The following is a 27,794-nucleotide window of genomic DNA, read 5'->3' as shown; positions in this document are numbered from 1 at the left end:
CAACAGACTGCATGTAGGTGAGCTGAGTAAAGAAAGCAGGCTGTTTTGTTTAGCCTAGTGCATTTTTTTACCAAGCATCACTCAAATGAGACTGAAATGTTTAATTCCAAACAGGTAGCTCCCCCTTTCTTTTTCTGGTCCAGATAGGGTTTAGTAGCAGACACATTTCAGAAATATTGGTTCAATTTGAGTTTTGAGGAAAATTTTGGTCCACGTATAATTTGTTCTCTGGGTTCAGTTCAACACCATCTCTTTAAACAGTCGCTGGCCGATAATTTGGACTTTATGGGGACCAAAATAACGCCAAAAATATTTGGGAACTTGAAATACATACTGGATTCACACAAAAATAAGTGACTTTATTCCACAAGTGGCCAAAAAAAGTGTGGCATATGTTTTGATCATTACATTCAGAGATACCGTCAATTTCGCATGACTATAGCCCAAGATGCATTGCCGTCTAAGAGCGACGGCATTCTCAGCACAATGCCAAGCACGCCATTTTTCACGTGACTAGTGCAAGACGTGTCAGCACTTACGAGCAACATCATCCTTGGCCCATTGTCAAGCACGCTACCTTATCACTGTGCAGAACACTGTTGCCCATCCAGTACTAGTCATGCGAAATATCGTTAAAATGAAACTCTTTCAGTGCCGCAACATTGGTGTATATAGGTGTATATATAGGTGTGTATATAGGTGTATATATAGGCCCCTGCACATCAGTCTGTGTGCAATATTAACTGGGGCCAGGGCAACATTCTAATGTAATCACTTTTAGAGGTACATGAATAGTTGCATGACATGTCACACGACTCAGGCCAGATGTACTGGCATCTTTGGCTAACAGTGTTCAAGGCCACGTACCAAGCACATTATCTTCACAGAATGCCAGAAACGCTTGCACTCGTTTGGTGCCGAGTAAAGTAATATGTGTGTGTCACTGAGTGTGCGGCCAAGCAAGGGAACAATTCTCAGTTCTCGCAGGCACCGGCACACCATGCCCCTCTTTCTTGGAGGCCACGTGTGTACTCAGCAGTGCTACTAAATGGCGCAGCGTGTCAAAAAAATTTAAAAAGAGAAAAAAGAAAGAAAAAAAGGGCGCAAGAAGAGCCCAGTTACTACATGATGCATTCCTCAGCATTCACCAAGTACTTGCGTAACATGCATTTTAGAGGCCATGCGCAGGTTTCGTGGCAGCGGCGCTAGATGGCGCCAAATGTTATTAAGGAAGTATGAAAGAAAAGTCCTGCTGCAGTACATGACTCGTACATAACTCTGTTCTATGATGGCAATACGTTGTGTCGCTATAGTGATTCAATGCAAATGCATTAACGTCAACAGGCTCCATGAGATGAGTACTGTCTCAATTTTTTTATTACTTGATACTTCTTTTACCTAGTGAATTTGAAAAAAACTTTATACGAAAATTCACTTGTTCAAGCTTCTAGTGGTTTGAGTTGTTGGTTAGCTTAATGTTGCATTGACATCTGCTAGCCTCATAGTAGCTCAGATGGTAGAGCGGTTGCTACAGAAAAGTATAGGCATATCAAGCTTTGATTCCTAGACCAGTACAAGGTTACCTTTAACTGCAAAGTTTGCTTTTCAAGGACCCAAAACCGGGTTCCTTTGCTTCTACTGCAGTTAGGTGGACAGAAACTTTCACTCACAACAAAGCAGACCTAGCTTTACGAGACAACAAATATGAAAAGACCTACCTTGGCGCCAGCCGCAGGTACGACTCAAGCAGCTGATGAAAACCGTCATCATACATGGCATGAGACCAGAACCTGCAGGCATAGCACATTATGTATGGGTGCTGCAGAATACATAGCATGACAGCCAGTGCACAAATTCAATACATGCTAACCGTTACTCTGCTGCGAGGACTGAAAGTACAGTGAAAGATACTTGCTGCTAGAAAAAAAAATGTATATATTAAAACAAATAACAACATGGACAAAACACCACTTGTGCCATCACTTACACTCCTTAATGGTCATTTGCCTTTATAGTGGCAAGTATGTTCTTTGGTAAACATCATCTAGGCCAAGAACAAATTCTTTTCAAGCTTAGTGAGATTTTACCACTTCAAACTGAACTTGACGGTGCCAGAATGTGGACAGGATGAGCACTGAATTTAAACTGAGATTTTTTACAGTTGAAATAAAAATGTATACAATATAAAAAAATACAAGATAAAGGCACAAAATGTGTGTATGCTCCAGCACTGGTATCAGAACGATTAAAAAAAAAAAAGCTATTTGTCAAGCGAGGTCACTTTGTCATGCCTGAAAACCTGTGAACTGTAATAGTTATAAAAATCCTGTGGACTTGATCCTGGAAGAGGGGAGGAGAGTGGGATGGCATGCATTTTTCATAAACACTGTACTGAGCACACACCTTTTGAGGGATACACAGTGATTTTACTAGCAGTGACTTTAGACGAAGCACAAAAGTAGCAGAAAACTTATAATAGCACAAACTGACAATTAAAATATTGCATTCAGATCACAGTGACTTCACTGTCGTCAATTTCATCTGTTTTGATAACTTGTCTGAATAAACTTGCTTGAAGCAGGTAAACCTCTGGTGTCCTTAAATAATCAGACTTCTAGGTGGTATGGTCAGAGACAGATGGACGGCAAAGCTTTTTCGTGAGGACAATATATTTTCATAAAAATTGACAAAACATTTGGAAAATTGTAAAACAAGCCTGAACTCGTGTGAAAATTTCAGTTGAGCTGGCAAGCACACTTTACTGATGCGGAAAGATGACTAACGTTTTTTGACAAATATGGCACTAGCATTTCCCCCCCTTGTTCTTGCAGTTCCATGCTGTGCACTCACCGATTATGAGGTATCCGCAGCATCTTCGTCAAGTCTTCTTCAATGTACGCCATGCGTTCCAACCACTCCTCGATTGCTGCACTGTGCTTTTCAGCCAGGTCTTGGACTTCGTTGGCACAGATGGACATCAGCTCGTCAAAGCTGAAGATTACTCGTGGAGGTCTGTACTTGAGCCAGTAGACTGGTTCCACAAAACCTTTACTCTGTGGGCAATGCAGCATGTGAAATAAATTACAATTATCAAGAGGCAGCACAAGGGCTGGTAAATGTTACTGCTTCCATGCAAATTAAGTGCACTAGCTTAACAGGCAAATAATATGTGCACGGCGGGGCTTGATGAAGACACTGCTAGTCTCATTAAACATCTTGCTAGCCTCAGTCTAAACGGTTTTCCCAACTTTTACTGTTGTGGCAATACCGCAACCTGAGCTGTTAAAAAGTAATGGCATGCTTGTACAAGTGTCCCTTTGAAGGCTAGCCCTAGTTAAAGGAATTTACATGCCCCATACCTTTCCTAGCCAATAAACAAATACAGTCAATCCTCTATATAATGAAAACAGACAGAACAAAGTAAATCTAAAATGTTTCTTACCGATATTAGCATGCAACAAATGTATACTTATAACAAATATAACAAAGGTATTTTCACAATGGATGAAAATTTGTTATAATGCAGTTCGAATGTACTGTCATATCTGATTGTGCATAAGACCATCTAAGACTGTATAATCGCATGGCATTATTGCATCTCACTGCAAAGATTTTTGCCTAGCTTCTGCGAGCCCATAACACGTGTGCCCAATGAGCCCATGGGATCAAACATAAAAGCACATACGATTTCATGGGACAATATGGTATTTCTACAACTAAAGATGCTGAGGTTATGGTGCACACTCTTTTCTGCACATTTACAGCTACTAAATCCACACAGCCCAGCCAGTTTTCCTTTTATGCAGTTCACAGTGCATGACCAAGTTCAAGTGCCACAGGGTAGAAACGTGTGAAACAGAAGAAAGACGTACCAAAGCTGGAACTTGAATTTGCTGACCTTGCTTATCTACAACTTGCATCACCCTGTCATGCAGAGGTAGCACTGTGGAGACCTAAAATAAAATGATTATTACAAAAGATATAACCTGTACAAGACTTGGTGTTAGTTTTACATAAAAAGCTAGCCTCACAAAAGCAGCTTAACCCCAAATCTCCGAACACCATTTCACATCAACGACAATTATAATGACTTGTTCAACTTTATATCTGGGTACAAATACCACTATGCAAAAACAATGAGATGTGAATTTAGTAAACAATTTGTACAGGAAGTAATTTAAATTAGTCACTGGTTTCGTAGACTATCCAAAAACTGAAGACTCATTCTGGGGTATTAAAAAAGATATGCTAGCTACGGGTTTGTGTCAAGTTTCCGATGCCTAAATTAGAATTTTGAGGTATCAAAATTAGCATATCAAAAATTATATGTTGGGCACTATGAGGTCAAACAATGTCAGTTATGCAGCATATTACAGCCAGAGAGAGAACCCTCACTTCCCAAAAAGCTAAAAATAAAAATAAAGCACCAATTTTTATTTTGTGATTGCGTGCACGCATCAGATTAGGAAAAAATACTTCACGTCACCTGAACGTCCTCTAGTCCTTCACTGACACGTTGGTGTTATTCTTAAAACTTACTAAGGTATTCACAGAGCAAAATTTTATAATATCAAAGTGACTGGTGTCATTCACGCACTTTCAATGCCTACATGGTTTGGACATTACACTTTTGAAGGCCCATGTGTGCTGATAATGGAACAATGCTACATTACATTGCATAAATGTACCACACGCACACTAAATCACAATAATAATTAATGTGAAGCAACAACTGTGATTTATATTACTACAAGATAAGTCGCTAATGGTTCTGTGGTGAGCAGCTTGAATACTGAAGCCACATAGGCACAATTCAATGGTGTAAGATATTGTTACGGGGATAACATGTAGTTAGAAATTATCGCTATGTATAAGGTTACAGCAGCTACAATTAGCAGCGACAGATGCAAGGCTCTCGTGTGCCTCTGGCTACTTCACCACTGCTGTCTTCGTCCAACTTACAATAGCAGCCCATTCACTGTCTTGTGGCACTACCTCCTCTCCACCCACCCCCACCCACCCTGGGCAAGCGCATCTACCCAGTGCTCGTTATGACGGACCAGAAGGGGCCCATCATGTATGGCTTAAGTCCAGAGAACAGAGAATCTTTCAACTTAATTTAGAGGAGCAACTGTCAACATGCCTCAAATGTACAAAGATCAAATTATTCCTAATATAAGTTAAAACACAAAGCTCTATGAACTTTTGCAAACACATGGAGAAAGCTCACTTTAATAAAGATAAGCTCTACACAAGGAGTCTAAGCTCTGAATAAGGACAAGGTACTCATTAGAAATAGGGGCACTGAATGATATCTTTAATTTAAATAACATTACAAATTCTATTGTAGTGACATTGCATGAAAATTGCAAGCCTTAATTATAGTTCACCATATGCTTGGAAACCAAGAAAAAGAACCTAGCTTTTATTGTTGCAGCAGCGTACGTAAGCAAATAAGAATTTCATGTAATCTGTAACTCCACTATTTTGACCACTTTAAACACTGGCAAGTGCATTGGGATCAATGCAGCCATCATCTAGGAGAATTGATAACAGGCCAACACCCTGCTCCGTGATTCGGCTTCCTTACCTCTAAAATCATTGTAAAAGCTGTGGCATTGTTCAAATCAGTCATTCATGCATCATGTACAGTGCTCGGCGAGGAAAACGCGAGTTGACCGCATTGCAGCTGGCGCAGCGCTTTTTGAGTTACCATTGAGCGCTGGGTGATCGCCGAAGGGCTGAGTGCATGCCACAATGCACCACAAACATTCTCGCCTTCATGTGATACAAAAATGTATTGGCTCAGTGTCCTTAGTGTCCAGCGGTGGCACAAGAAAGCCAGGTGATTCAAGTATCACGTTTCAATCGCTGAGCACTGCACAATCGACAATATGTTTTTGTTGCAGGGTTGTAAACGTGGCACTACGATTATTAGACATAATAAAAACCAGCCTGGTAACACTAGTCAATTTATTCTACGTAACATAAAAAATTATGCAGATCCCACGCACTGTGAGAATCTATGTAAGCAAAGCTTTCTGTGCTCGTTGCTTTGCCTGACGATAATTAGCAATGATGTTGATGGCGAAATCTTACTTTCTTCAATGTTTAGTCGAAAACGAGAGTGGCGAGTTGATGTTAAACGTTACCTTGCATGCACCATTGCTGTTTGTCTGCACAGTACAAAGAACACACAGGTAGAGGTGTTTGCTTGAGGCGGTGTTGTACGCCATATTTCATAACCTCTGAGAGGGTTGAGTATTGTCATTTCCTCACATGGCACATCGCATTGTGGCAGAAGTATTAAACAGGAATAGGATTATGGGGCTGTACATGCCAAAACCACACTCAGATTGTGAGGCAAGCCGTAGTGCCGGACTCCGGATTAATTTTGACACCGTGATGTTCGTTAACGTGTCCCAAAATCGAAGTGCACGTGCGTTTTCTATTTCGCCCCCGTCGAAATGCGGCTGCCGCGATTGGGATCAAATCCGCGACCTATAGCAATACTATAGCCGTAAAGCTAAAACGGCGGGCACATAAGTGTCGATTTGACATGCGACCACTTCTGTAGTGTCGCCTGGATCCTGCGGTGCGCTTTAACGCAGCTCTGCTTCTGCACGCCCTGCGTAAGTTGTCCGCTTGACATATGTGCATGGTGTTTATTTTTCAGAAATAGCAGACACGTACTGTACCGTACCTTGAACTTAGGTTTATGCAGTTTCACCACAAGTGCAAGCGCTGTCGTGTTATAGCATTTCCTTGCCTCCCCCAAATTACGTTTTTTTTTTTTTTTTTTTTGTATCCTAGCTCCCCAACTAGTTGGTTTTTCGCGCTTGTCCTCGTCCTTTCCGTGTCCCTCTGTCCTGCTTCGCGCTGCACCGCATCTCAATCTGTTTTGTTTACACAAAAACTTTTTTGTTTGTTTAAGCGAATGCCTAACTTGATGCTGGAAATATTCACCGTTTGAGCCAAACGGAGGGAAGGTAGGGTCATTCACTGACTAGATGTTTCGATACACCGTCTCTCGACAAAACAACGTCGACAGTTTGACAGTACCACGTTAACATATTCCACGGCGTGCTAATATGCTGCTATAATATGTTGAGCCAACTTTCCATTAGCGGGACCGCAAAAAAACCTGCGCACAACTGGCAGAACCGAAACAATGCCAGATGTGTCGCGTTAACGAAGCAGTGGAGGCTGGTTATGAATAGAATAAGAATTCAGTCCATGTCAGATTCAAACTTCAAACCAACCAAGTGCATACAGCTAATTCTTGCCGACAAATGACTGCGATATGAGCTTGTAGGAAACCGGAATGTAACATTACATGTGACAGTTCAGTGACTGAACTGAACGAACGCCGGTGATTAGCGTTACGCAGACAAAAAGTAACGAGGGTTAAATACATTGAGGCAAAGAAGCATATCGGATATAGAAGATACAGATGGTAACACGTCACGTAAATCAGTAAATCGCTTAAACAAGCGTAGAAACTTGATTCATAACGTACCTGCGCGTCTTTTTTGCTGTCGGCCGCCATATTTGCTTCTGCTTTCTTAATGATGATAGTAGCGCAAAGAACGACCTAAAATTTTAGTAAAGCATTAATCAAAGTCGGCAACAAATTTAAGCAATTATATAAATTCGCACTATAGTGAAACCAACGAGTAAAAAAGAAGAGCAGAGGATAACAAGTAAAGAAAATTTTATTAATTTATAGTTAACTCAATTTTTATAATTCGGGATGGCAAATAGCAATTTATGATCTCATTTACGAGCTTAATTAAATATTTTCTTACTTTGCGAGTACAAACGACATCAATTGTGCAAATCATTATTTGCCGGTTATGTAATTAGACAAACTTCATGTGTCAATTCGCAACACTGGGAAGACAAAAAAAAGAAAGAGAAAGTGCGAGGGAAAATTGAATGGTTTAGAATGTCACGCTGCATAAGTTGGCTATTGTCCAATTAGTTTAAGCGTCTCTATACTCGTCTTATCGTTGAACGCAATGTACGAGCCGGTTGTTCCCGAGCACGCAAGCATTCCGCTCAACGTGCCTCTTTCCGTCAGTATGGTCAACTTCGAAAGCCCGACCAGATTCTGGTTGCGGCTTGCCTGCAGCAAGGCTCCGTTCATAAAGCACTTCGTGCGGGGCTGCGAGAGGCACCTGTACAGCGCTGAGATAGGGCAGTACTGCGTCGCCGACACAAGGCATACGGTCGTCGACCTTGCCCGCGCCTTCGTTACCGACGTGTTCCGCAATACGGCGGGGGTGCACGTCTCGGCCGAAGTGCAGTGCGTCGACTACGGCCTGACGCTCGTCCTGGGTCTCGACAGGCTCTTCCCGCTCTTTGTCGAAGACGCAAGGACACCATGTGTCGCCATCCTGTGCCGCCTTCACCGTGTAGCGACGTGCACTCGACAACCGCCGCAATGGCGCCTGCCAGCAAACACCGAGCTGGAGGCCGTCTTCGTCGGGGTCTCGGACGCAGGTGTGTACCAGACGAGGCTGTTTGCTCTACGCGAAGATAGCGACGGCACGCTGGCGAAAGTTGACGTGGCCGCCGACTTCATTTGTGCGGCCAAGGCAACGGAGATAGAATACCTCCGAGCGAAATCGAATTTTGATACACTAGTGGTCCAGGCGTAGGATTTATATAATTTGCAGTCTGTGGCCCCTAGATGTATATACGTATACTTCCACGAAAGGGCGCACGAGGGACGGATCTACGCTGTCCTCCAGGTAGTCATCAAAACATGCAGAGGCGTTGGGAGGGGCCGGGCCAGAACCACCTAGAGTATAGGTGGTTCTGCTATGGTAGAGTGGGGTGACCTCAGAGGATAAGTGCGGGCGAGTGCGGATGCCTTCTCCTAGTCTACGTGGTTCTGGCCGGGCCCACTGCATGCATGCTCAATAATGTTATTCGGCATGTTCTGAAAAGAAAAGGGGAAGGGGGTGGGCTCCCTCTTGGATCCGCCAGTGCGTCGGAAAATGTCAAATACCGTGCTTGACCTTTTTCTCAATTTTCTAAGTTGTAATATGTAATTATTTCGTTCTATAATCCCACATATTGTATTGTACATATGTTGTGATGTGGTTTCCTAGTTCCTATAAGTGGTTATTTATTTATTCAGTTTTATTCCCACCATCCACGCCACGTATGTACGTTAATGTATTTTCGTGGTGTAATACTCTACACCAGTGTAAGGCGACTGGCTTTGTTATAATACACAATAAAAAAGTTTTTTTTTTAGTTGTGACAAAATGCGGTAGTCAATCACTATGATAGTGGCTAATGGTAGGCACATATTAAACAGAATCGAACTGGTCTAAATATTTCGAAAACATTTAACATTTCATTTATGAACGTGACAAATCCTAGAAGCCACTGAAAACGTTGTTGGAAACGTATACTTCAGCATGCTGGCTGACCTCTCGGCCTCACTTCAAATCCTCTGTTGCATTATGTAAGACAAGATGGGTTAAGTGCCTTTGCATATTCAGAAAGATATGCGAACACTGATTATTACGTGGCCAATGTTATGTGCAATATGGATGTTATAAGAGCGAGACATTAGCCAATTTGTGGAATAAGCGTGGGCATCCTGTGTCATTCTGAATATGGAAATGGCAACAACCACATAGTGTATTATGTGTTATTTGAATGGCTGTCTACATTGCAGTACACTCTGAAATGAAACATCTTGTTAATACTTCGTGTTGGAATAAGTGTAGACATCCTGTGTAATTCTGAAGATGCAAATGACAGCAATTGTATATTATATCACCTGTTACATGACTGGTTGTGTGCAGGTAGTCCACTCTGAAATGGAACACTGTGTTAGTAGTCCACCGTTTATTGCAGCCAAACTACGGCACATCAAGGCTTGCACACTGCATGCATAGATGCATGGTTGCCTTATGCTTTATATCAAACCATTTCTTTGTTGCTGTTACATCCATATTACTGTGATTTTATTGATTGTTTATTGTTTTGTTATATTTTTGTTCATTGTTTATTTTTCTTAGTACACTTCAATAAATTTTACTGCAGAGCAACAACGTCTATTTGTGTGTATTCCAGTTCCTGCAGTCCTAGTCAAATACGTGCATGTGTGATATTTTACATACTTTACGAGAAGAAAGGGAGTTAACCGAGGGGCCCGAATAAAAATCTGGCCCCTCGGGCCTCCAAGGTTAGCTCTAGTAGTAACACATAAATACTCAAGAAGGTGGATGGGGAAACGGCGCCGCGCTAGCTCAATTGGTCAGAGCATCGCACGCGTAGTGTGAAGACGTGGGATAATTCCCCACCTGCGGCAAGTTGTTTTTTCATCCGCTTCAATTGCCATTAATTTATCATTTCTTTAATTCAATTAGTAAGTACAAGTAACTTCCCCTATATTGTCCTTGGTGTCTTTATTGGCTTCTCATGATATAGTTTTAGATACTTTAGAATGACATGTAGAGAGGAATATATTAAGTTACGCTTTAATATGTTGACAGGCTAACAAGTGAGTTGCAAACATGAGCAGAGGCTTAGCTTGGCAGAAGGAACACAAAAACCAAACGTGCCTGGTGACACCATCTGAAATTTCCCACACCAGCTCTTCACGACGTCACAAATTTTGGCAGCATCTGCCTGTGTCAAGTTAGACATTTATTTCTGAAAGAAACAATTATTTGCAGTTTAAAATAAACTCAGACTGGCAGTAGTACAGGCAAGGTGGCTAATTATACTGTAATAAATATTCCTGTTGTAACATTATGCATCCTCATTTGACATTTTGATATTCAATACTTGATATTTGTATTTGTATATATCATCATCATCAGCCTGTTTGATGTCCACTGCAGGACGAAGGCCTCTCCTTGTGATATCCAATTACCCCTGTCCTGCGCCAACCGATTCCAAATACCGCCCATGAATTTCCTAATTTCTTCGCTCCACCTAGTCTTCTGTCGTCCTCGATTGCTTTTCCCTTCTCTTGGTACCTATTCTGTAATCCTAATGGTCCAACGGTTATCTAACTGGCGCATTACATGACCTGCCCAGCTCGGGCTATATATACTGCTTTGCGTGGTCTATGCATATATTTATACAAAAATAATTAATAAAGTAAAAAATAAGTTGTCACAACATGTGGCAAGCACCGTACGTGGTGATAACCCTTGGCCCATGCCCCAAGTTTAAGCTGTCAGATCACAACCACACATGTTACTGAAAGGAAAATTTTGGGATCGCCACCTCATCTTTGGAGATTCTGTACGGAGATTCAAGGCTCCAGAAAATTGGTTTCCTGCTTGCCGCCCATTAGGTGTCACTCCATGCTCAATCTCATACATTAGGACTCATTCCCACCGGCGACTAAGTTGATCGCTTTGGGGCTTTGGTCGAAAAGCGCCTGCTTTAAGCTGGCCTCATAGCTGTTGAACCAATCAGCGGCGCAGGAGCAGCTAGGATGTCCGTATGCTGTGATGGACGCCATATGATGCCTATATTATGCGGCAGTGCGAGCAGATGCGAACGGCATCAATTGCGAGACATAGGGGACCGTAATTTCGGGGTGGCGACCACGGCCTACTTAATCCAGACTTGCACAGATAAGCAGCTTCTATGGGAGCTGCCTCTGCCAACTCCCGCTCAGCTGTTGTTCAGTTTTTATGACCTGTTCGTTTGCTAGTCTGTGGGCAGCTGGAGTGGTGTTGGAATGAGAATGTTTGCCTGTTCTGCTGTAGGGAACTGCTCTCGTATTTGATCACTTTTGCAAACACACTGGCTGTGGTGACATAAGGTCACTTGGCTCCCCAAGCTGACTGGCCGAAGCAAGAAATATTGGCGCATGCAGTTTGCTGCTCTCTGAAATAGTGATCTAACCACTCGTTTTGCCTGGATGCAGCAACAAATCGGACAGTTTCCACACATGAAGTCGCAGTGTTTACAGAGCTTTTAAAGATCACAATTTCCTTTTGGAATTTGAAAGTCTGCTGCTCGGTCCGCATTTTAGAACTAGAAACCACTGTAACTAAGACTCAAGGATGAAACAAATGACCACTCATTCTAACCCTTTAAAGGTGCCCTTGACTTTAAGGAGAAAACTTGGCATACACCTTTACTGTGATCATATCTTTTGCACCACTGCTATGTAACCCCCGTGCCAGGTGGGAAAGCTGCCATGGCAGTCTAATATGAAACTTGAGTTCTGTCACCTGTATTATAGATCACTTATATGGCACAAGGCAGTGCAGCATTTTAAAGCCCTGAGGCTGCAAGCTTTCAACTCTCCCCAGGCATGAAATGATACTGGCAAAACACTGCTCATGCACCATTCCTTGAGGCAGCCACACACTATATTTCTCACACACATCCGGCGCAGGAATTACTAGTGAAACTGGTCAAAATGTGAAAATTTATTCCAAATCCCTTGCCTTCCTCAGGCTTCTGTTACGGCACACATCTGTAAAACATAATAGGATCTCTGACAATAGCTTATCTGTAGTCAACTAAAGAAACACAGCAAGTAGCCAAGAATGAAGGTACCTACTGTATGCAAATTTTCAGTGTGTATATGTATGTCGTCAGCACAATTAGTTTTCCTCGTTCGAAGTAAATATATCAGATTATCAAATATATCTCATCATTATTCCATTGCATCATATCCATCGGGGCCGCGACGCGGCGGAGGGACATGGCCTCTCTGTCCAGACGTGGGAGCGGCCCGCTGCACGCTAATTGCGCACACCGAAGGCCCTCAAGAAAGTTATCCATCCATCCATCCATCTCTTATCCTATGAATATTTCAAATAAATTTTTCCCTTCTATGGAGGTAAGGAAAGAAAAAAAATTGGCCAACGATTACGCTGCTTGGTAATGCGATCTTTGAGCGCAGCTGCTGCCTTATTTCAACAACAGGCAGCCACACACAGAACATGCAGTGCCGAACGGAGGCGGTTCTGCGTTTCGGAACGGGCAGCACACCCCACGATCCGCCGCTATCGAGCCGGCGCTCCAACGACAAAACATATTACAGTGGGTCACCGCCGCGGAGATGGGGGGAGGTTAGCACTTATTATTTAATGTTTCTCTTGAGGTGGGATGAGGAAATGGGTGGAAAACAGGAGTATCGAGTATGTGTTACACACTCATTCACTCGCAGACAGGCCTCAATGTGGCCGCACAAGGCTGGGTTGGGAAGTAGAAGTAAGGGGACGAAACTCTATAACTGTCTTTCGAGTCGCCGCAACGGCAATGCGCCAGGTAAGGGGAGATACAGGACAAGAGTGGAGGCAGGAGAAGGACAACCAGAGACGACAAATGCTACTGAGGAATGCGCCCCGCAAACGGGGAAGCGAGAGACACGGCTGAGAGCCGTACAGCCACGCGACGCGGAGAGTCGTGGATCACGCGCGAGGCGGCAAGGAGCACCCGCCGCCAGCATAGCGGCAGTGCCGCGACAGCTGGAGAAGGGACGGTGAGGGCGGAGTAGGCGGTAGCGGCGAGAGTCACCGCATTGGCGCACAGGAATGGGGTAGTGTGTTGTCTGTACAGCAAAACAATGGGAGAACCCAGGATGCTTCCGGGATGACGCCACCAGTAAAGTGCTGCGATCGACCGGCGTGACTAGCGCGCGAAATTTAAAAACGTTTTGCAAAACTTTCTGCATTCCTAACTAAAACGCTTTCAAAACAATTGAAATTAATATAATTCACTAAAAATAAACACTAGAAACTGTTAGGATACATCAATACCGACGTCTAAGCTTGCACGTTTCCAACCACAGATCATGCAGTGTTCCTGATCGTCTGTTCAGCGTTTCGGTTGCAGAAGACAAACAAACACTCGTCTACTCATTCCGTTCGGTAAGCTCGCATGTTTTTAGTATTTCGAAACATACGACGACAAGAAGCCCGGAAGGAGCACTTGCACTGTGCCTGGTAGGTTGCACGAGATTCCTTTCATGTTGCATCTGCCAGAAAGGCGGTCACACTGGAAGCATAGCGTGGGAAGGGCAAAGACTAGACAGGACAAGCGCTTGTCCTGTCTAGTCTGTCGATCGTCCTTCCCGCGCTATGCTTCCAGTGTAACTATGTATTACCAACCAGCCCAAGCCTATACTCTTCCGAAGAAAGGTGTTCGTCAGGTTTCACTGAAGAAAACAAACACGCACCGACGCGCGCGCGCACTAAGATATCTACAAATACAGCGCTTCCCGTGCACATAAAGAATGTGCGAACGCGGCAGGAAAAACCACAGCAAACAATCAGCGAGCTCCGTTTCGTACGTACTACATGCATGAGCTCTGCGACAATCATAACGGCGAATCTCGGAGGCCCTGTGCTGCACCATTATTTTTCCTCTTGCCAGCAATGACTCGAAGCTGCAGCGACAGGTGGCGCTGCAGTAGACCGGCGTGCTCCAGCAACCCCGGCCGTCATCGCAAAAAGAGGCACGTTTTCGCCGCCGGACGACAGACTGCCTTATTTCAGTACACCATAACGGCGCTGCGTGGAGAAAGGGGACGAGAGGATAGGCGAGAACACGTGATCCAGCTTTGGAGGACAAGGGGACTCGCGCCGCGCGCGAGAGATGGCAGCAGGAGCGCGCGCAGCTAGAGCAGCGCGATGATGATGATCTTGGTTACGGCGAGGCCGACGGCGACGCGAAACGCGGGAACGGGCGCCAAAGAGCCAAGCTCTAAATGTTGCCGTCTACCAGCAGTACTCCTTTTCCTTTCTTGCACTGCTCCTCCTACTTTATCTCATGATTAAAATTCAGAACATTCGTTTGCAAATTTTGTTTTCTTTTATGCGAAGCATATTACGAGGGCTCAACCCAGCTCCTCAGGCGCGGCGGTGACCATGAAATCACGTGACACCGTGACGTCACGACAGAGGAGAAGTGGCTTTGGCTCAACTCTTGCAAGACGGGCTGGGTGGGAATCGAACCAGGGTCTCCGGAGTGTGGGACGGAGACGCTACCACTGAGCCACGAGTACAACGCTTCAAAGCGGTACAAAAGCGCCTCTAGTGAATGCGGTGTTGCCTTAGAAACGCGCTGTTTCTAAGGCGTGCGTCTCTTGCTCAGGCGCACATTTCGTTGCCGCGCCGAACGCTGCTTTGCTCGACGCTCACCGCGTCCAATGCGGGGCGCGTAGTCGCTGCCCTGTAGCCCATTGTCTTACACCCCTTGGCGGGTCGACGGGAACGCTGTCGCGTTCCACTCTTGAAGGCGAAGAAGTAATGCATGAGTTGTTTCTTCGTCTAGCCGAACCAAATATAGCCAAGCAACAGCAGTTCACCAGGCTAAACAGTGGTTCAACAACTAAAATAAAGGCTAGTATGCTTCGCATCCTGGGCTTAACCTTACCTAAGCCACAGCCATTTTTTATTTTCATGAATTGATGGATTCACAAACAATATAAGCGTTTTATGACAGCCAAAAAGCGGCACCTGCACTGGAACAGGTAGCAGAAGCAGATACGAGTATATAACAGCGAACAGGTTCTGACTAGCGCCACTCTGCTCGTACGCTCTGTCTCTGCATCAAAACGGCAAGTTTGGCCAGTTGGTTGGGATTCATAGTAAGGTTCGTTACAACGCACTACAAGACAAGGACACAAGAAGGTATAAAACGACGACACGGCTCTGTCTCTAGCGGCAAATGGGATGAACTTGAATAGGCACGACATTATTCTGTGACGACATGGCATCTGAGATTGAGCACGCTAGCAGGCTTTGTCTCAGGTCCTCTACCCATGACACATATCACGATTTAATCGCACACATGTATTGATTAGGTGGACAAACGCAAGCAGGGCATACCTAATCCTGCGAGTTATGTTTGTTCTTTTGCTGATACCGGTGTCGCACGGCCACTTTTGATCGTGATCATGCCTGTTCCGGATCGAAATTATCGACCGCGAGTGGCTCCCTCGCGCAGCTTGCGCAATGAAACCAGTCGCGACCAAGAAATTTGAAATGGGCTTGATCGCGATTGAAAGTGCGACGTGTGACACCCGTATAACAAAGACAAAGCCGGCACTAGATATGTACACAAGCATAAAGTATTTCTGTAATCTTTCATCATAATTTTGAATGCTTTCGCCTGTGACGAGCTGATGCATGTCGATACGCGCAAAACTGGTGATCCTGTCAGTAAGCAAGGCTTCAAGATTAAAACCTTCGTCACAGTTCGTTACTGAGCACGACGAAGCGTTACCTTCTCTGGGGCGGAATGTTTTAACACTTCGAAAGGCAAACGGCTCGCTCGGCCTCACGTGCGTGATTGGTCAAAATTTTGCATGCGCCAGAGGCCGTCAGAGACAGCGGAGCGGTACCGCAAATTATGAATGCGTGACGCATCTGTCTTTTCAAAGCGAACCCGTCGTTGGCTAAGAGCGGAACCGGCGAAGAGGTAGTCTGCTTGGGCTCCGTTGATGTGGCTTGGCGCATGCATTTTGCTGCTCTCTAAAACAGTACGTGTTACAACCACGCGTTTTGCCTGGACGCAACAAGAAAGCGGTTTCCACACATGAAGTGTACTGGAAGACCATTGTCTAGTACACTCTACGAAGTATTCATCGGGATGGGCTCATGCTGCCGACCCTGTCCTCGAAGTTGCTCTCGCAATTAATGTGTTCGCCGGTAGAAGGGCTGGGTCAGCTTTCCAGTGACCTCCGCTGTCAAAGCCAACGCCAAGGATATATTTGCATGGTGAGATCTAATTTCCCGTGCTATCGCCAGCGTGACTAGCTCGCAGATCGCCATTCAACAGTCGGGGTGCTCAACCTAGGCTGCTCCAGCTCTTCCCTCATTCGACTGATAAAACTGCAGACAGGACGGGAAGGAATGTATTGTGGAGACCTGATATTTGGCTGCCCGTTTTGCCCGTTCAGAAATGCCGCACTTTCGTCCTCAGTTTCACGGTACAGGGCGCACAGTCAGCACCACGCTCTTCGACCTTACTTCGCGCAGGCAATGCACTAGGGCCCGTATATCGTTATCTTCGATTTCATATACCATTGCTTCTATCACGCGACGCACCGTGGTGCATATCGCAACGATAGCGGCAGCGCGGCGGCGAGCGAGGCATGCCCGAGCCGATGACGAAGGGCTAAAAAAGAAGGAAAATTGATATACTCCGCCAGAAAGTTGTTGCGCTCGCTACTTAGGAAGTGCTGGCCACCGTTGCTGGCAGTCATAGAGTTAGTAGAACAACTCTAGAGGAAAAGCTGGGCCGGAAAAGTGGGAACCTCTAGGGCGCCGCCCTGTTGCTACTGGTCAATGTGGCCAGCGCAATTACTATTGAAAGAGCTGAAAACAAGTACAGGTCACCTCATGCTTTGTCATCTAAAACGCATATTTGATGGCTTTATGAAGGTGGTGCGTTAATACTAAGTTTACAGAAAGCGATCGCTAAGTCCGTGACTTGTGTAAATCACGATGTACGCATTCATGCAATAAAGGATGACGCGAATTTCGGTTTCGAATCTGTTTTTTGGATGCGTAGTAGTTTCGTACAGTTTAGGTTTGACATGCGATCGCGCGTCGACATCGGATGGCACACTCGTGCCTTATGTGCCACCGAAGCCCCGAAGTGCTCTGGCATATACCTCCACATGTAAGTAAACGAATGTATCTCCTTGTTGAGAATATCACGCGAGTAGGGAGCTCTTGTGGTGCATCACAATCGTTTGAGAAGCGTCACTTTTCTACATGCGGAGCGGTGATTTTATTTGCAGGTTTCCCTTCAGTAGGAAATTGCTGCAGGCGGACCAGCGCACTGGAATTGTACTGGCGAAGCCACAAGCAACTCAAAGAATCTGTTTAATTGTTGCACTTTGAACAGTCATGCTTCTACAAAGGCCACAGCAGAAAAACAGCCTGATGCCGAGTATTTCTGTGCCACGAAGTAATCAAGAGGCGAGTGCCTACGAAATCGAGCTCTTTCATCGAGACTTAGAACGACAGAAAGCTGAGCTAGTTGGTAAGGATTCATTATGCAAAACAGATGTGAGGCGTGCAGACAGGACACAAGAGTAGAGAAGTGGGCGGCGCTCGTGTTGTTTACTAAATACTCTACTCTTGTGTCCTGTCTGCACGCCTCACCTCCGTTTTGCATAACAAGTGCATCAACCCACATATTAATAGCGTAGGCATTTTGTTAACTGTGCAATATTTTCAACACTTCCTTGCATGCCATTTCATGTGGATTATCTTTTCTGGTCACAAATTTGTGCAGCGAATCTATTTGCATGATCGACTCCGGGCCTGTGGGACCGTTCACTTGCACTTGATGCTGAGTCTTTTACATGTATCCATAAACTGCAGATGTGCACATCAGATCCCTGCGAGCATTTTCAAAATTCACTTATTATAGACAACAGGCACATATACAATACTGACATAATCTCAAATACCACTAAGCAGTTGGGACACATTTTTGTTGATCATACTCGCAGGTAAAATAAGTAGATCATGTGGACAGCTCCAGCTCATTTTCCATAAATCAATGTGTACAAGGGGTATGCAAAAATAATTTTTTTCTCGCACACCGATTATTTTGCTGTATAAGCAAGAGAACCCACCACGTTAGTGTAACGTATCTTGTACATCACGCTAATATGTGCTTTAATTTACCAAGTGAGATGAGTTACTTTTATGGCTCATTCAGTCATATCACACTGCAAGCTGCATTCATCAATCTTCAATTGGATTTTGCAAATGTTTAATGAAACATGTTTCCCAAATTTTATGCAGACATGCAATGGCAAGCCCTTCCGTGTGTTCCAAAGGTAAAATTTGAGCTCTGAATTAAAGAAGACATTTCAAGTCAGAAACAAGCAAAAATAGTGAATGCAGAGTATCAGAAGCCCAAGGTACAGAAATTATGAGAAGTGTCGAATGATTTTAAGGAAAGAGTCGTATTTGAAAATGCAAGACTGTTCAGTGGAGGTCAAGCAAGTCAATATAGGTAGAATACTCTGCAAAATTATGCGAGAGAGGGGATGTCAAACTATGGGTCAGGAAATGCGTTGTTTTTCTGCAAAACAAAAGCTGATTGCCATTACATAAGTCACTTTAGCGTCATGAGGCTGCTGCTTGATAAATTCAGAAATAGACCAAAAAACAAGACACGCAAAAATAAAAAACAAATTTAATGATGCTCTCTCCACACTGGGATAAATACAAACAAACACATCACATCTAATGTGGACATATCAGACGCCTTTAACACAAAAGGAAAAATTCAGTTTCGAGCTATGGCACTTGCCGCATAGATGTGGGTGGCCTTGCACTAATAGTGATAGTTACCACTGCATTTAGAAATTGAAAGCATTCATGCAGACAAGGATGATTCTTTATATTTTTGGCTACCACTTCAAATGCCTCCACTAAGTGTTACAATGCTGCACGCAGCCATACTAAGGATCTCGCAGCAACACCTGCAGGTAAAAGCAAAAAGCAGTCAAAGTGCTGGTGTGTACTGGACACTATGTTTGAAAACATTTAGGCAAGAGGAGTGCAAGAAGCAGACATAACTGCATTTATTTCCATAATTCCCCATTTGAATGGCCTTTTCTTTATGCTTAGACAATGCCTACGCCTAGCCACAGCAGCTCCCTCATACAGACTCCGCAAGCCAAGAGGCCGTGGAGGCAAAGGCAGGTAAGAGGCAAGAAGCAATAGCACTGGTTTCGACATTCATCTAATTTCTTTCTTTTTCTTTCGTTTAGGCAGCCAGCACACCCCGAACAGCCACCTTGACTGTGGGTGTGTCACCCTAGTCACCAAGGAAACATTTGAGGGAAAGCAACAGGCAATGTGAACAGCCACTTCTCCATCTAAACAATACTCTTTCTCTCGGATGACTCCTACGCCTCGCCACGCCAGCACACTTGTGCACAAAGATGCCGCGGAGGCACGTGCAGGTCAGAGGCAAGAAGCAGTGACACTGGTGTCGACATTCACCCAATTTTTTTTACTTACACTGAGGCAGCCAGCACACCTCGAACAGCCACCTTGACTGCAGGTGTGTCAGTAGATTCCTGTCGTACATATGCTCATAATAAACTTGAAGGCAAATGGGACAATGATGCATTGTTTTTTTGAACATTTATTGTACACATACAATATATGTTATACTTTGCAGCGCTACAGAGCATATTTTGAAGCTTCCCCCTATATTTTGCACATTTACTTACGTATGTGTTGTGTGGCCCTCAATGCAGTTCATGTTGTAGCAGCTGCTTTGTCTGTGTATTGCACATTGGCTAAAGCTCATGATATCCACATACTTCTCTCACATATGCACAATAAAGTTCTATGTAGTCCTCAGTGTCACAACAAAAAATGAAAGTAAGCAATCCGATTGTGGAATTGTGTTTATTACAGTGATTCCTATGACAGTTACTGACAAGTTGACAACTTGAACTGGTCAATCCGTCCATAGCCTCCTCTATTTTTCAAAAATAAAGGAGGCTATGATCCGTCATGGCAAGGAATTGTATGTATACATAAAAAAAAGGGGGATATGTGTGTGTTTGTAGTGGGGGTATAGGATTAGGGCGGTACGAAAAAAATGTACCAACTCCGTCTAGACCCATTCTGTTAAGGTACCGAAACAAAGCGTATTATGCATAAAGTTCATACAACCAACTCTGATACTACTACACACGCCAGGCGACGCGAGCTACATGCCATGACGCATTCGCGACTGCACCGGATGCCCTCCATATTATTCTCGTTAATCGTGTTCACTGCACCGAGGCAAAAGAAAGATCATGGGCGCAGGTGCCTTTAAAGTACCTCGACCTTGCGAGGCACTGCTGCGCGTGCCAGGGGAGCTGTCCGTGCGAACACTCCCTGGCACACACCTGACTCGGCGGCCCCAACCTACGTACCGTTCTGCTTCGAGCTTTGATCCCCCCACTTCTCCCTTGGGTGCCCTCGAGTTCCTGCGCCGCCTGCTTTATTATAATCTCAGGTGCTCTCCTGAGACTTCCGTTTGTCGGTTACATGCGCCTTACAGCTGGATCAGTACTTATAATAATAAAAAAAAACGCGATCTATCGTCGCGACGATAGATCGCGAAAGCGGATTTTGAAGCATACCGCGTCCGTGCGAACAGAATTACGGAACGCCAACGAGGAATCTGACCACAGCTTCAAGGTAACCTCATAGAGAATGGTAACCTCGTCGAGTGACACTCCTGCAACAGGCGTGACCGCTGAAAACCGCATACGGCCGGAAACTTCAACAGGATCATCCCTCGGTTGCATAACTGCCACCTGTACGGCCAACATGGATCGCACCCACACCGTCCCGCAACATAGATTAAAGAACCAACTTATAAAGCCCAAACACACGGCTGCACGCACACATCAAAAGAAACTACAAGCGAGACGTCATTCCTCCGTGCGAGACGCCATGCTGCTACGCTGCTACGGTTGCCGGATTAAAACTGACTACTGTCGCCAAGTCTAGCAAGCGTCTCAGGGGCTGGCAACCGCGGCGCGTAGCAACATGGCTGCGCTCTTGAGGTTCCCGATTTTAATGCATGGGCCCTATGGGTAGCTTGTCCTCTAGAGTCAGTATAGTAACTCTATGCTGGCAGTAGTTGTTCTACGAACTCCATATAATCTAACTCTATGCTGGGTCGCGTGCGTTTCTCGAGAAACGCGCGCCGCGGTGAATCTCGGAGGCCATGGCGCATCACTACTACTTTCTGCAGCTGCAGGTAGACAGCGAGACAAGTTTATGCTAATGATGTTTCGGCAGCAGTTTGCTCTTCCACGACGAAGACATATTTACATTTTTGTCTGAAAAACCAGGTAATTAAATATGCCGAGTGTTACACTGAACGACGTAGATTCCAAAGTGAGAGCTCTCAGAGAAAATTGAGCAAGAGCAGTGCAGGAGTAAGCGCAAGATCATCATTCAAAACAAAATATCCACTCACCACTTCCCAAGCCAATAGCCAAGCCAAGTCTTTCTGCGTTGCTTTTAATCGGCGTCTCGACGTGCAGCGTGCAGTCCAAGCCAGGCCCCGTACACTCTCAAGTTCAACTAATGGCCACAGAGGGCGAAAAAATCGACCGCGCGCCGCTGCTAACAAAGCCGACCTAGTAGGATCACCTCGGGATTCGTTCGTTAGTTCCAACATTTCCCGGTAGAGGCGTCGTAATAAGCGCAATTTTATCTTACAAACTTTCTCTTACAATTACCGAAGCATTTTCTTTTACATAAAAACAGGGCAAAATTATCATTGCTAATTAGATATTGTACTCTTTGTTAGTAAGTTTATTGTTTCTTCGCCATTATGAACGCAAATAGCGTTCAGCATCATCGATCTTTCACGTGACCTCTGGCCTGGATTTAAAATTTTTACCGGTATTTCCGAGTGCACGGCGGCACGGATTCATTCGTTCGTACACTCAAGACTGGTTGCTTCTTTGTTTCTAAAACTAGTTTCTTGCGCTTCTATGTAACTTGGGGTGAAGTTACGTGTTTGCAAGCGGACATGTAAGCCCGGCAGTTGGGTTTCGGTCGTGAGCCATTCGGAACAGGTCTGCATCGAAACGGGAGCTGGATTTTGCTGCGGCTGACAACGGCAATAACGGTGAGTCGTTTAACACCGCTGCTTCAATCGTTATATAATATCTGTCTCATTACCTTCCAGGCGGGCACAAGTTAACGAACTAGATCTTGCATTACATATGGGCAGTGAGGATCTCAGTTGCTGTTTCCTAAATAAACCTTTACTTGCGAGGCTGTCGTTTGGTTTACACACACAACCAGGAAAGAAAGAGCGATATCGGAACGCGCGTCTCATTTTTCATGTTATTGTAGCCGTGGTTGTAGGTGACTGAGTAGCCTTATCAATATACAGATTAAACTTTTTTTCGAGTCGGCCGGCAACGTCTGTCGTCCACAAAACCGAATAATCCTTTGGTAAAATGAAGTGAAAGTACAGAATTTAATGTATTAAACAGTTGCAAGCATGATACCCATATTTCGTACTTGTTGGTTCCAAATGTTCTTGCTGTTCAGATTGGTTTACCGTAGGGCATTTATTTTTGCAGTAGTGAAGCGGTGCGTCACGTTCGTGGAGAAAAATAATGCATCAGTTCTAATAGCTTCATGACTTTCATGCATTTGCTTGAGTAACTAGCAGTGTGATCACTTCTAGAGCATAAATGAACCCACAAATGTTCTCATTTGTGATCTTAATAGTACTTGCGCTGTTGACATGCATTGTAGTTAGGCAGACATCAATTTTATGGGCAATAGCAATATTTATTTAACATGCTGCTTAAGCACCCTAGAATAGACAGTGTACATTTGCATGTGTTCTGTAGTCGCAAATCATTACAACATATATGTCACACCTTTTTGCATTTCATATTGCAAAACTTTGCTTTTTCAATTTCTGATTCAGTCAAAATTTCTGTTCCAGACATGCAGTAATGAGGACGGCACCAGTATAAAGCAACACACTCCACGCACTAAACAGAAGCTGCTGCCTGCTACGACAAGGTCATTGTGTGGACATTGGCTACTACTACAAGGTAAACAACATATGGTTCAGAAATAAATATGTTTGATCTATGCTGTATTGGCTTGCCGTTTGCAGCAGATATGAATGTTTGTTCATATATATGGTTCAGTATAATTGGTTCGAACATATAAAACCCACATAAATTTGGCTAATCTGTGCTATATCTCACGTGTCACCGTTTTGCCCCAACAGAGTCTATGCCAAGCACATCTTGGTCATCACAGGAGCTCCTATCTGCACCAACAGGAAGGGGCTGGAGCCGAATTTGCAAGGCTTTTACACCAAGAACAAAGAAGCACATGCACAAGAATATGGATGAGATATCAAGTCTGCAAAGGACTGTGTTAAGACTGCAAAGAGCTTCAGCCACCATTCCACCAGCACGGACATTTGGCTGAGTCATCCAAGTAACTCAAAAAGGACTTTCTAGAAATTCTTCGTCTTCAGATGCACCTGCAACATCTGACCAAGCACGGACGACGCTGGCCAAAAGATTGAGTTTCATCAGTTCGTCCTTAATCAGCTTCCAAGCCATGTTAATTCCGTTTGTGCGAAGTGTAATTTTTCTTCTATAAATGCAAGCTTTCTCATTGCCCATTTTTGTTAGAGGTTATTCATCCTCATCCAAATATAAAGGTCAACCTTTATATTTGGATATTTCGCTGATACTTAATACCAGTCACTGTCTAGCAGCCTAACATATCTGTAGCAGTATCTTCTAGTGTATGTTGTCATGCGCAATTACTCTCCTGAAATAGCTGATGCAGCATCGGCATGCGTCTTGCATTAACCTATGCACATGTGCTATGCACCATTTTACTTTTCTTGGTGTTTTTAGCCTTCAATGCTTGCAGAGCAGAGTGGCTTCTCTCTTGAATGCAAGCTTTCTCATTTTCCATATTCCTAGTCTCGTTGATGATTGCTCCTCTTCCTTGATAGCCTGGGTCTTTGTGCAAGCTACAGTGAAGTGATTGATTGCAGAATCTGGTTTTGCTGCCACACTTGGTTGTGGTAACTGTGTTACAGATGTGGGGGCCTGGTCAGTTGCATTGGTAAGCAGTCCCTCGAGGTAAGCATTTGCTCCTGCAGTCCGCAAAGCGACATAGACTCCCAGTATACACACACCGTAACTGGTGCGCCCCGTTCGTTCTGGCCTGCTGCAGCCATGGGCAAATTGTGCTTGTGGCCTACCTCGGCCATGATTTGCTCAAAACGGAGACCAGCATATGTGCTTACATGGTTCGAAGTGTATGAAGTTGATAGCCGTATGGGTGGAAAGGCCCGCAAGAATGGCTGCCGAAGGTGATGCCCACAAAAGCGACTTGTCCACATTGCGACAAAGTGGGACACAAAGTGTGAGCCACACATAGCGGCCCCCGAAAGAAAATAAATGTGCAGGTTGGAAAGGAGTTAACGCTAAAATGCCGGGTAGTCCATGTTGCTGTGTTGGTTGCGGCAGCAGATGCCTGCGTCACCTGATTGCTTCGCAATGGAAGTTGCTCATCTTCAACGGCAACTGTTGGTTCAAACAGGTGCAAGGCTCTGTCCAATCTGTTTGTACCGCAGGTTGTCGCTCGTTACCAGACCACCACATGTGACAAAGGCAAGCATTATGCCTGTAAGATGGTACGTAGCCAATGTATAATGTATTGTCAACCTCAAGCGGTGACTGATTGCCGTTTAATTTTGCTGTTATGTCACTTGGTTACGGTCGCAGTTTTATGTTTTTCGAATATTGCTGCCTGGTCGGTTGCACTGGGAAGCAGCCTCTCGAAGTAAGAATTTGATCCTGCAGTCTGCACAGCGACATAGACTCCCAATTTACGCACACCGTGATTCGTGCTCCCCGTTCACCCTTTCCTGCTGCAGCCATGGGCAAATTGTGCCTCTGGCCTTTCTCGGCCGCGATTAGGCATGAACGGAGACCAGCATAAGTGCTTACATGGTCGGACGTGTATGAAGTTGGGTGGAAAGGCCCGCAAAAGTGGCCGATGAAGGTGATGCCCACGAAAGCGACTTGTCCATATTGAGACAATGTGGGACACCAAGTGTGAGCCACACATTAGCGGCCTCCAAAAGAAAAGAAACATGCAGGCTGGAAAGGAGTCAATGCTAAAATGATGGGTAGTCCATGTCGCTGTGTAGGCTGCGGCAGCAGATGCCTGCGTCACCCGACTGCTTTGCACTGCAAGTTGCTCATCTTTAACAGCGACTGTCGCCGCAAACAGGTGGGACACTCTGTCCAATCTGTTTCTGCTGCTGGTTGTTGCTCGTTAGTAGACCACCACGTGCGACGAAGTCGGGCACTACGCCTGTAGGTAGGCAGCTCAATGTACCCTAAGAGACCCGTGTATGTGAATGCTCACTGTTGCCATATGGTTCGTCGCCAATGTATGATGTATTGTCTGAACCTCATGCGGTGACTGATTGCTGTTTAATTTTGCTGTTATGTCACTTGATTATGGTCGCAGTGTTATGTTTTTCGAATATTGCGGCCTGGTCGGTTGAACTGGGAAGCAGCCTCTCGAAGTAAGAATTTGATCCTGCAGTCTGCACAGCGACATAGACTCCCAATTTACGCATACCGTGATTCGTGCTCCCCATTCACCCTTTCCTGCTGCAGCCATGGGCAAATTGTGCCTCTGGCCTTTCTCGGCCGCGATGAGGCATGAACAGAGACCAGCATAAGTGCTTACATGGTCGGACCTGTATGAAGTTGGGTGGAAAGGCCCGCAAAAGTGGCTGATGAAGGTGATGCCCACGAAAGCGACTTGTCCATATTGAGACAATGTGGGACACCAAGTGTGAGCCACACATTAGCGGCCTCCAAAAGAAAGAAACATGCAGGCTGGAAAGGTGTCAATGCTAAAATGATGGGTAGTCCATGTCACTGTGTAGGCTGCGGCAGCAGATGCCTGCGTCACCCGACTGCTTTGCACTGCAAATTGCTCATCTTTAACAGCGACTGTCGCCGCAAACAGGTGGGACACTCTGTCCAATCTGTTTCTGCTGCTGGTTGTTGCTCGTTAGTAGACCACCACGTGCGACGAAGTCGGGCACTACGCCTGTAGGTAGGCAGCTCAATGTACCCTAAGAGACCCGTGTATGTGAATGCTCACTGTTGCCATATAGTTCGTCGCCAATGTATAACATATTGTCTGAACCTCATGCGGTGACTGATTGCTGTTTAATTTTGCTGTTATGTCACTTGGTTATGGTCGCAGTGTTATGTTTTTAGAATATTGCGGCCTGGTCGGTTGCACTGGGAAGCAGTCTCTCGAAGTAAGCATTCGCTCCTGCAGCCTGCACAGCGACATAGACTCCCAATTTTCATGCACCGTGATTCGTGCTCCCCGTTCGCGCTTTCTTGCTGCAGCAATGGGCATATTGTGCCTCTGGCCTTTCTCGGCCGCGATTAGGCATGAACGGAGACCAGCATACGTGCTTACATAGTCCGATGCGTATGAAGTTGATAGCTACATGGGTGGAAAGGCCCGCAAAAGTAGCTGATGGAGGCGATGCCCACGAAAGCGACTTGTCCATAGCGAGACAATGTGAGACACCAAGTGTGAGCCACACATTAGCGGCCCCCGAAAGAAAAGAAACGTGCAGGTTGGAAAGGAGTGAACGGCTAAAATCTGGGGTAGCCCATGTCGCTGTGTAGGCTGCGGCAGCAGATGCCTGCGTCTCCCGATTGCTTCGCAATGCAATTTGGGCATTTTTAACGGCGACTGTCGCTGCAAATAAGTGGCACACTCTGTCCAATATGTTTCCGCTGCTGGTTCTTGCTCGTTAACCTGACCACCACGTGCGACGACGACGGTGAGCCGTTTACGAGCTCGCGTCAATGATTCCAGCGTATCTCGACATGCAAATTTTATTTCTGCTATTGCACGAGGATGTACACTGCTTGTCTTCTGCCAATAAAGTCGCGCGTTCTGTTCACTCACTTGTGGCTTGTTTGTATGGGCGTCAGTAGAGGCTCTTGGCAATTAGAACGCACCAGCTAAGCGGCAGCGAAGGCATTGAGGCATGCCGCATAGCCTGCAGGGCAAGCACGGCACGTACCAGCGTACGCGACCGGCAAAAAACGGCCATATTGAATTTTGCGCTAAAAAAAAAAAGTTTGCACTTCCGCTTCCGGATTGAGCAACGTCATCTGGCGTCCCCGAAAGTTAGTTCCATGCGCTGCCGCTGCTTATTTTCGAACCACTGCCAAA

At 45.1% G+C, this 27,794-nt stretch overlaps 1 protein-coding gene and 1 long non-coding RNA gene across 3 annotated transcripts in view; one reads left to right on the top strand and one right to left on the bottom strand.

Annotated features, from left to right (window-relative positions):
- The window catches only part of LOC135900412 (activating signal cointegrator 1 complex subunit 2), a 67,045-nt gene extending 59,455 nt beyond the window's left edge, over positions 1-7,590 (bottom strand). Inside the window, exons 1-4 of the mRNA XM_065429907.2 lie at positions 7,520-7,590; positions 3,873-3,953; positions 2,851-3,053; positions 1,719-1,790 (exon numbers count right to left, since the gene is read on the bottom strand). Of these exons, the coding sequence (XP_065285979.1) occupies positions 1,719-1,790; positions 2,851-3,053; positions 3,873-3,953; positions 7,520-7,549 (386 nt within the window). The 5' untranslated portion in view covers positions 7,550-7,590. The remainder of the gene's footprint in view (positions 1-1,718; positions 1,791-2,850; positions 3,054-3,872; positions 3,954-7,519) is intronic.
- Positions 7,591-17,541: 9,951 nt separating this feature from the next.
- LOC135900445 (uncharacterized) lies at positions 17,542-21,419 on the top strand. 2 transcript variants are annotated; one of them, XR_010563865.2, is made up of 4 exons: positions 17,542-17,634; positions 17,756-17,936; positions 19,608-19,682; positions 19,751-21,419. It is a non-coding gene; the product is annotated as an uncharacterized lncRNA (long non-coding RNA). The 2 variants fall into 2 exon arrangements; XR_010563864.2 differs by having other exon boundaries at positions 17,756-18,000.
- The last annotated feature ends 6,375 nt before the right edge of the window (positions 21,420-27,794 follow it).

The sequence above is a fragment of the Dermacentor albipictus genome, chromosome 1, assembly GCF_038994185.2.
Source record: "Dermacentor albipictus isolate Rhodes 1998 colony chromosome 1, USDA_Dalb.pri_finalv2, whole genome shotgun sequence".
NCBI classification, from domain to species: domain Eukaryota; kingdom Metazoa; phylum Arthropoda; class Arachnida; order Ixodida; family Ixodidae; genus Dermacentor; species Dermacentor albipictus.
Note: the sequence above shows the minus strand (reverse complement) of the source record. Positions and strands in the feature narration are given on the sequence as shown.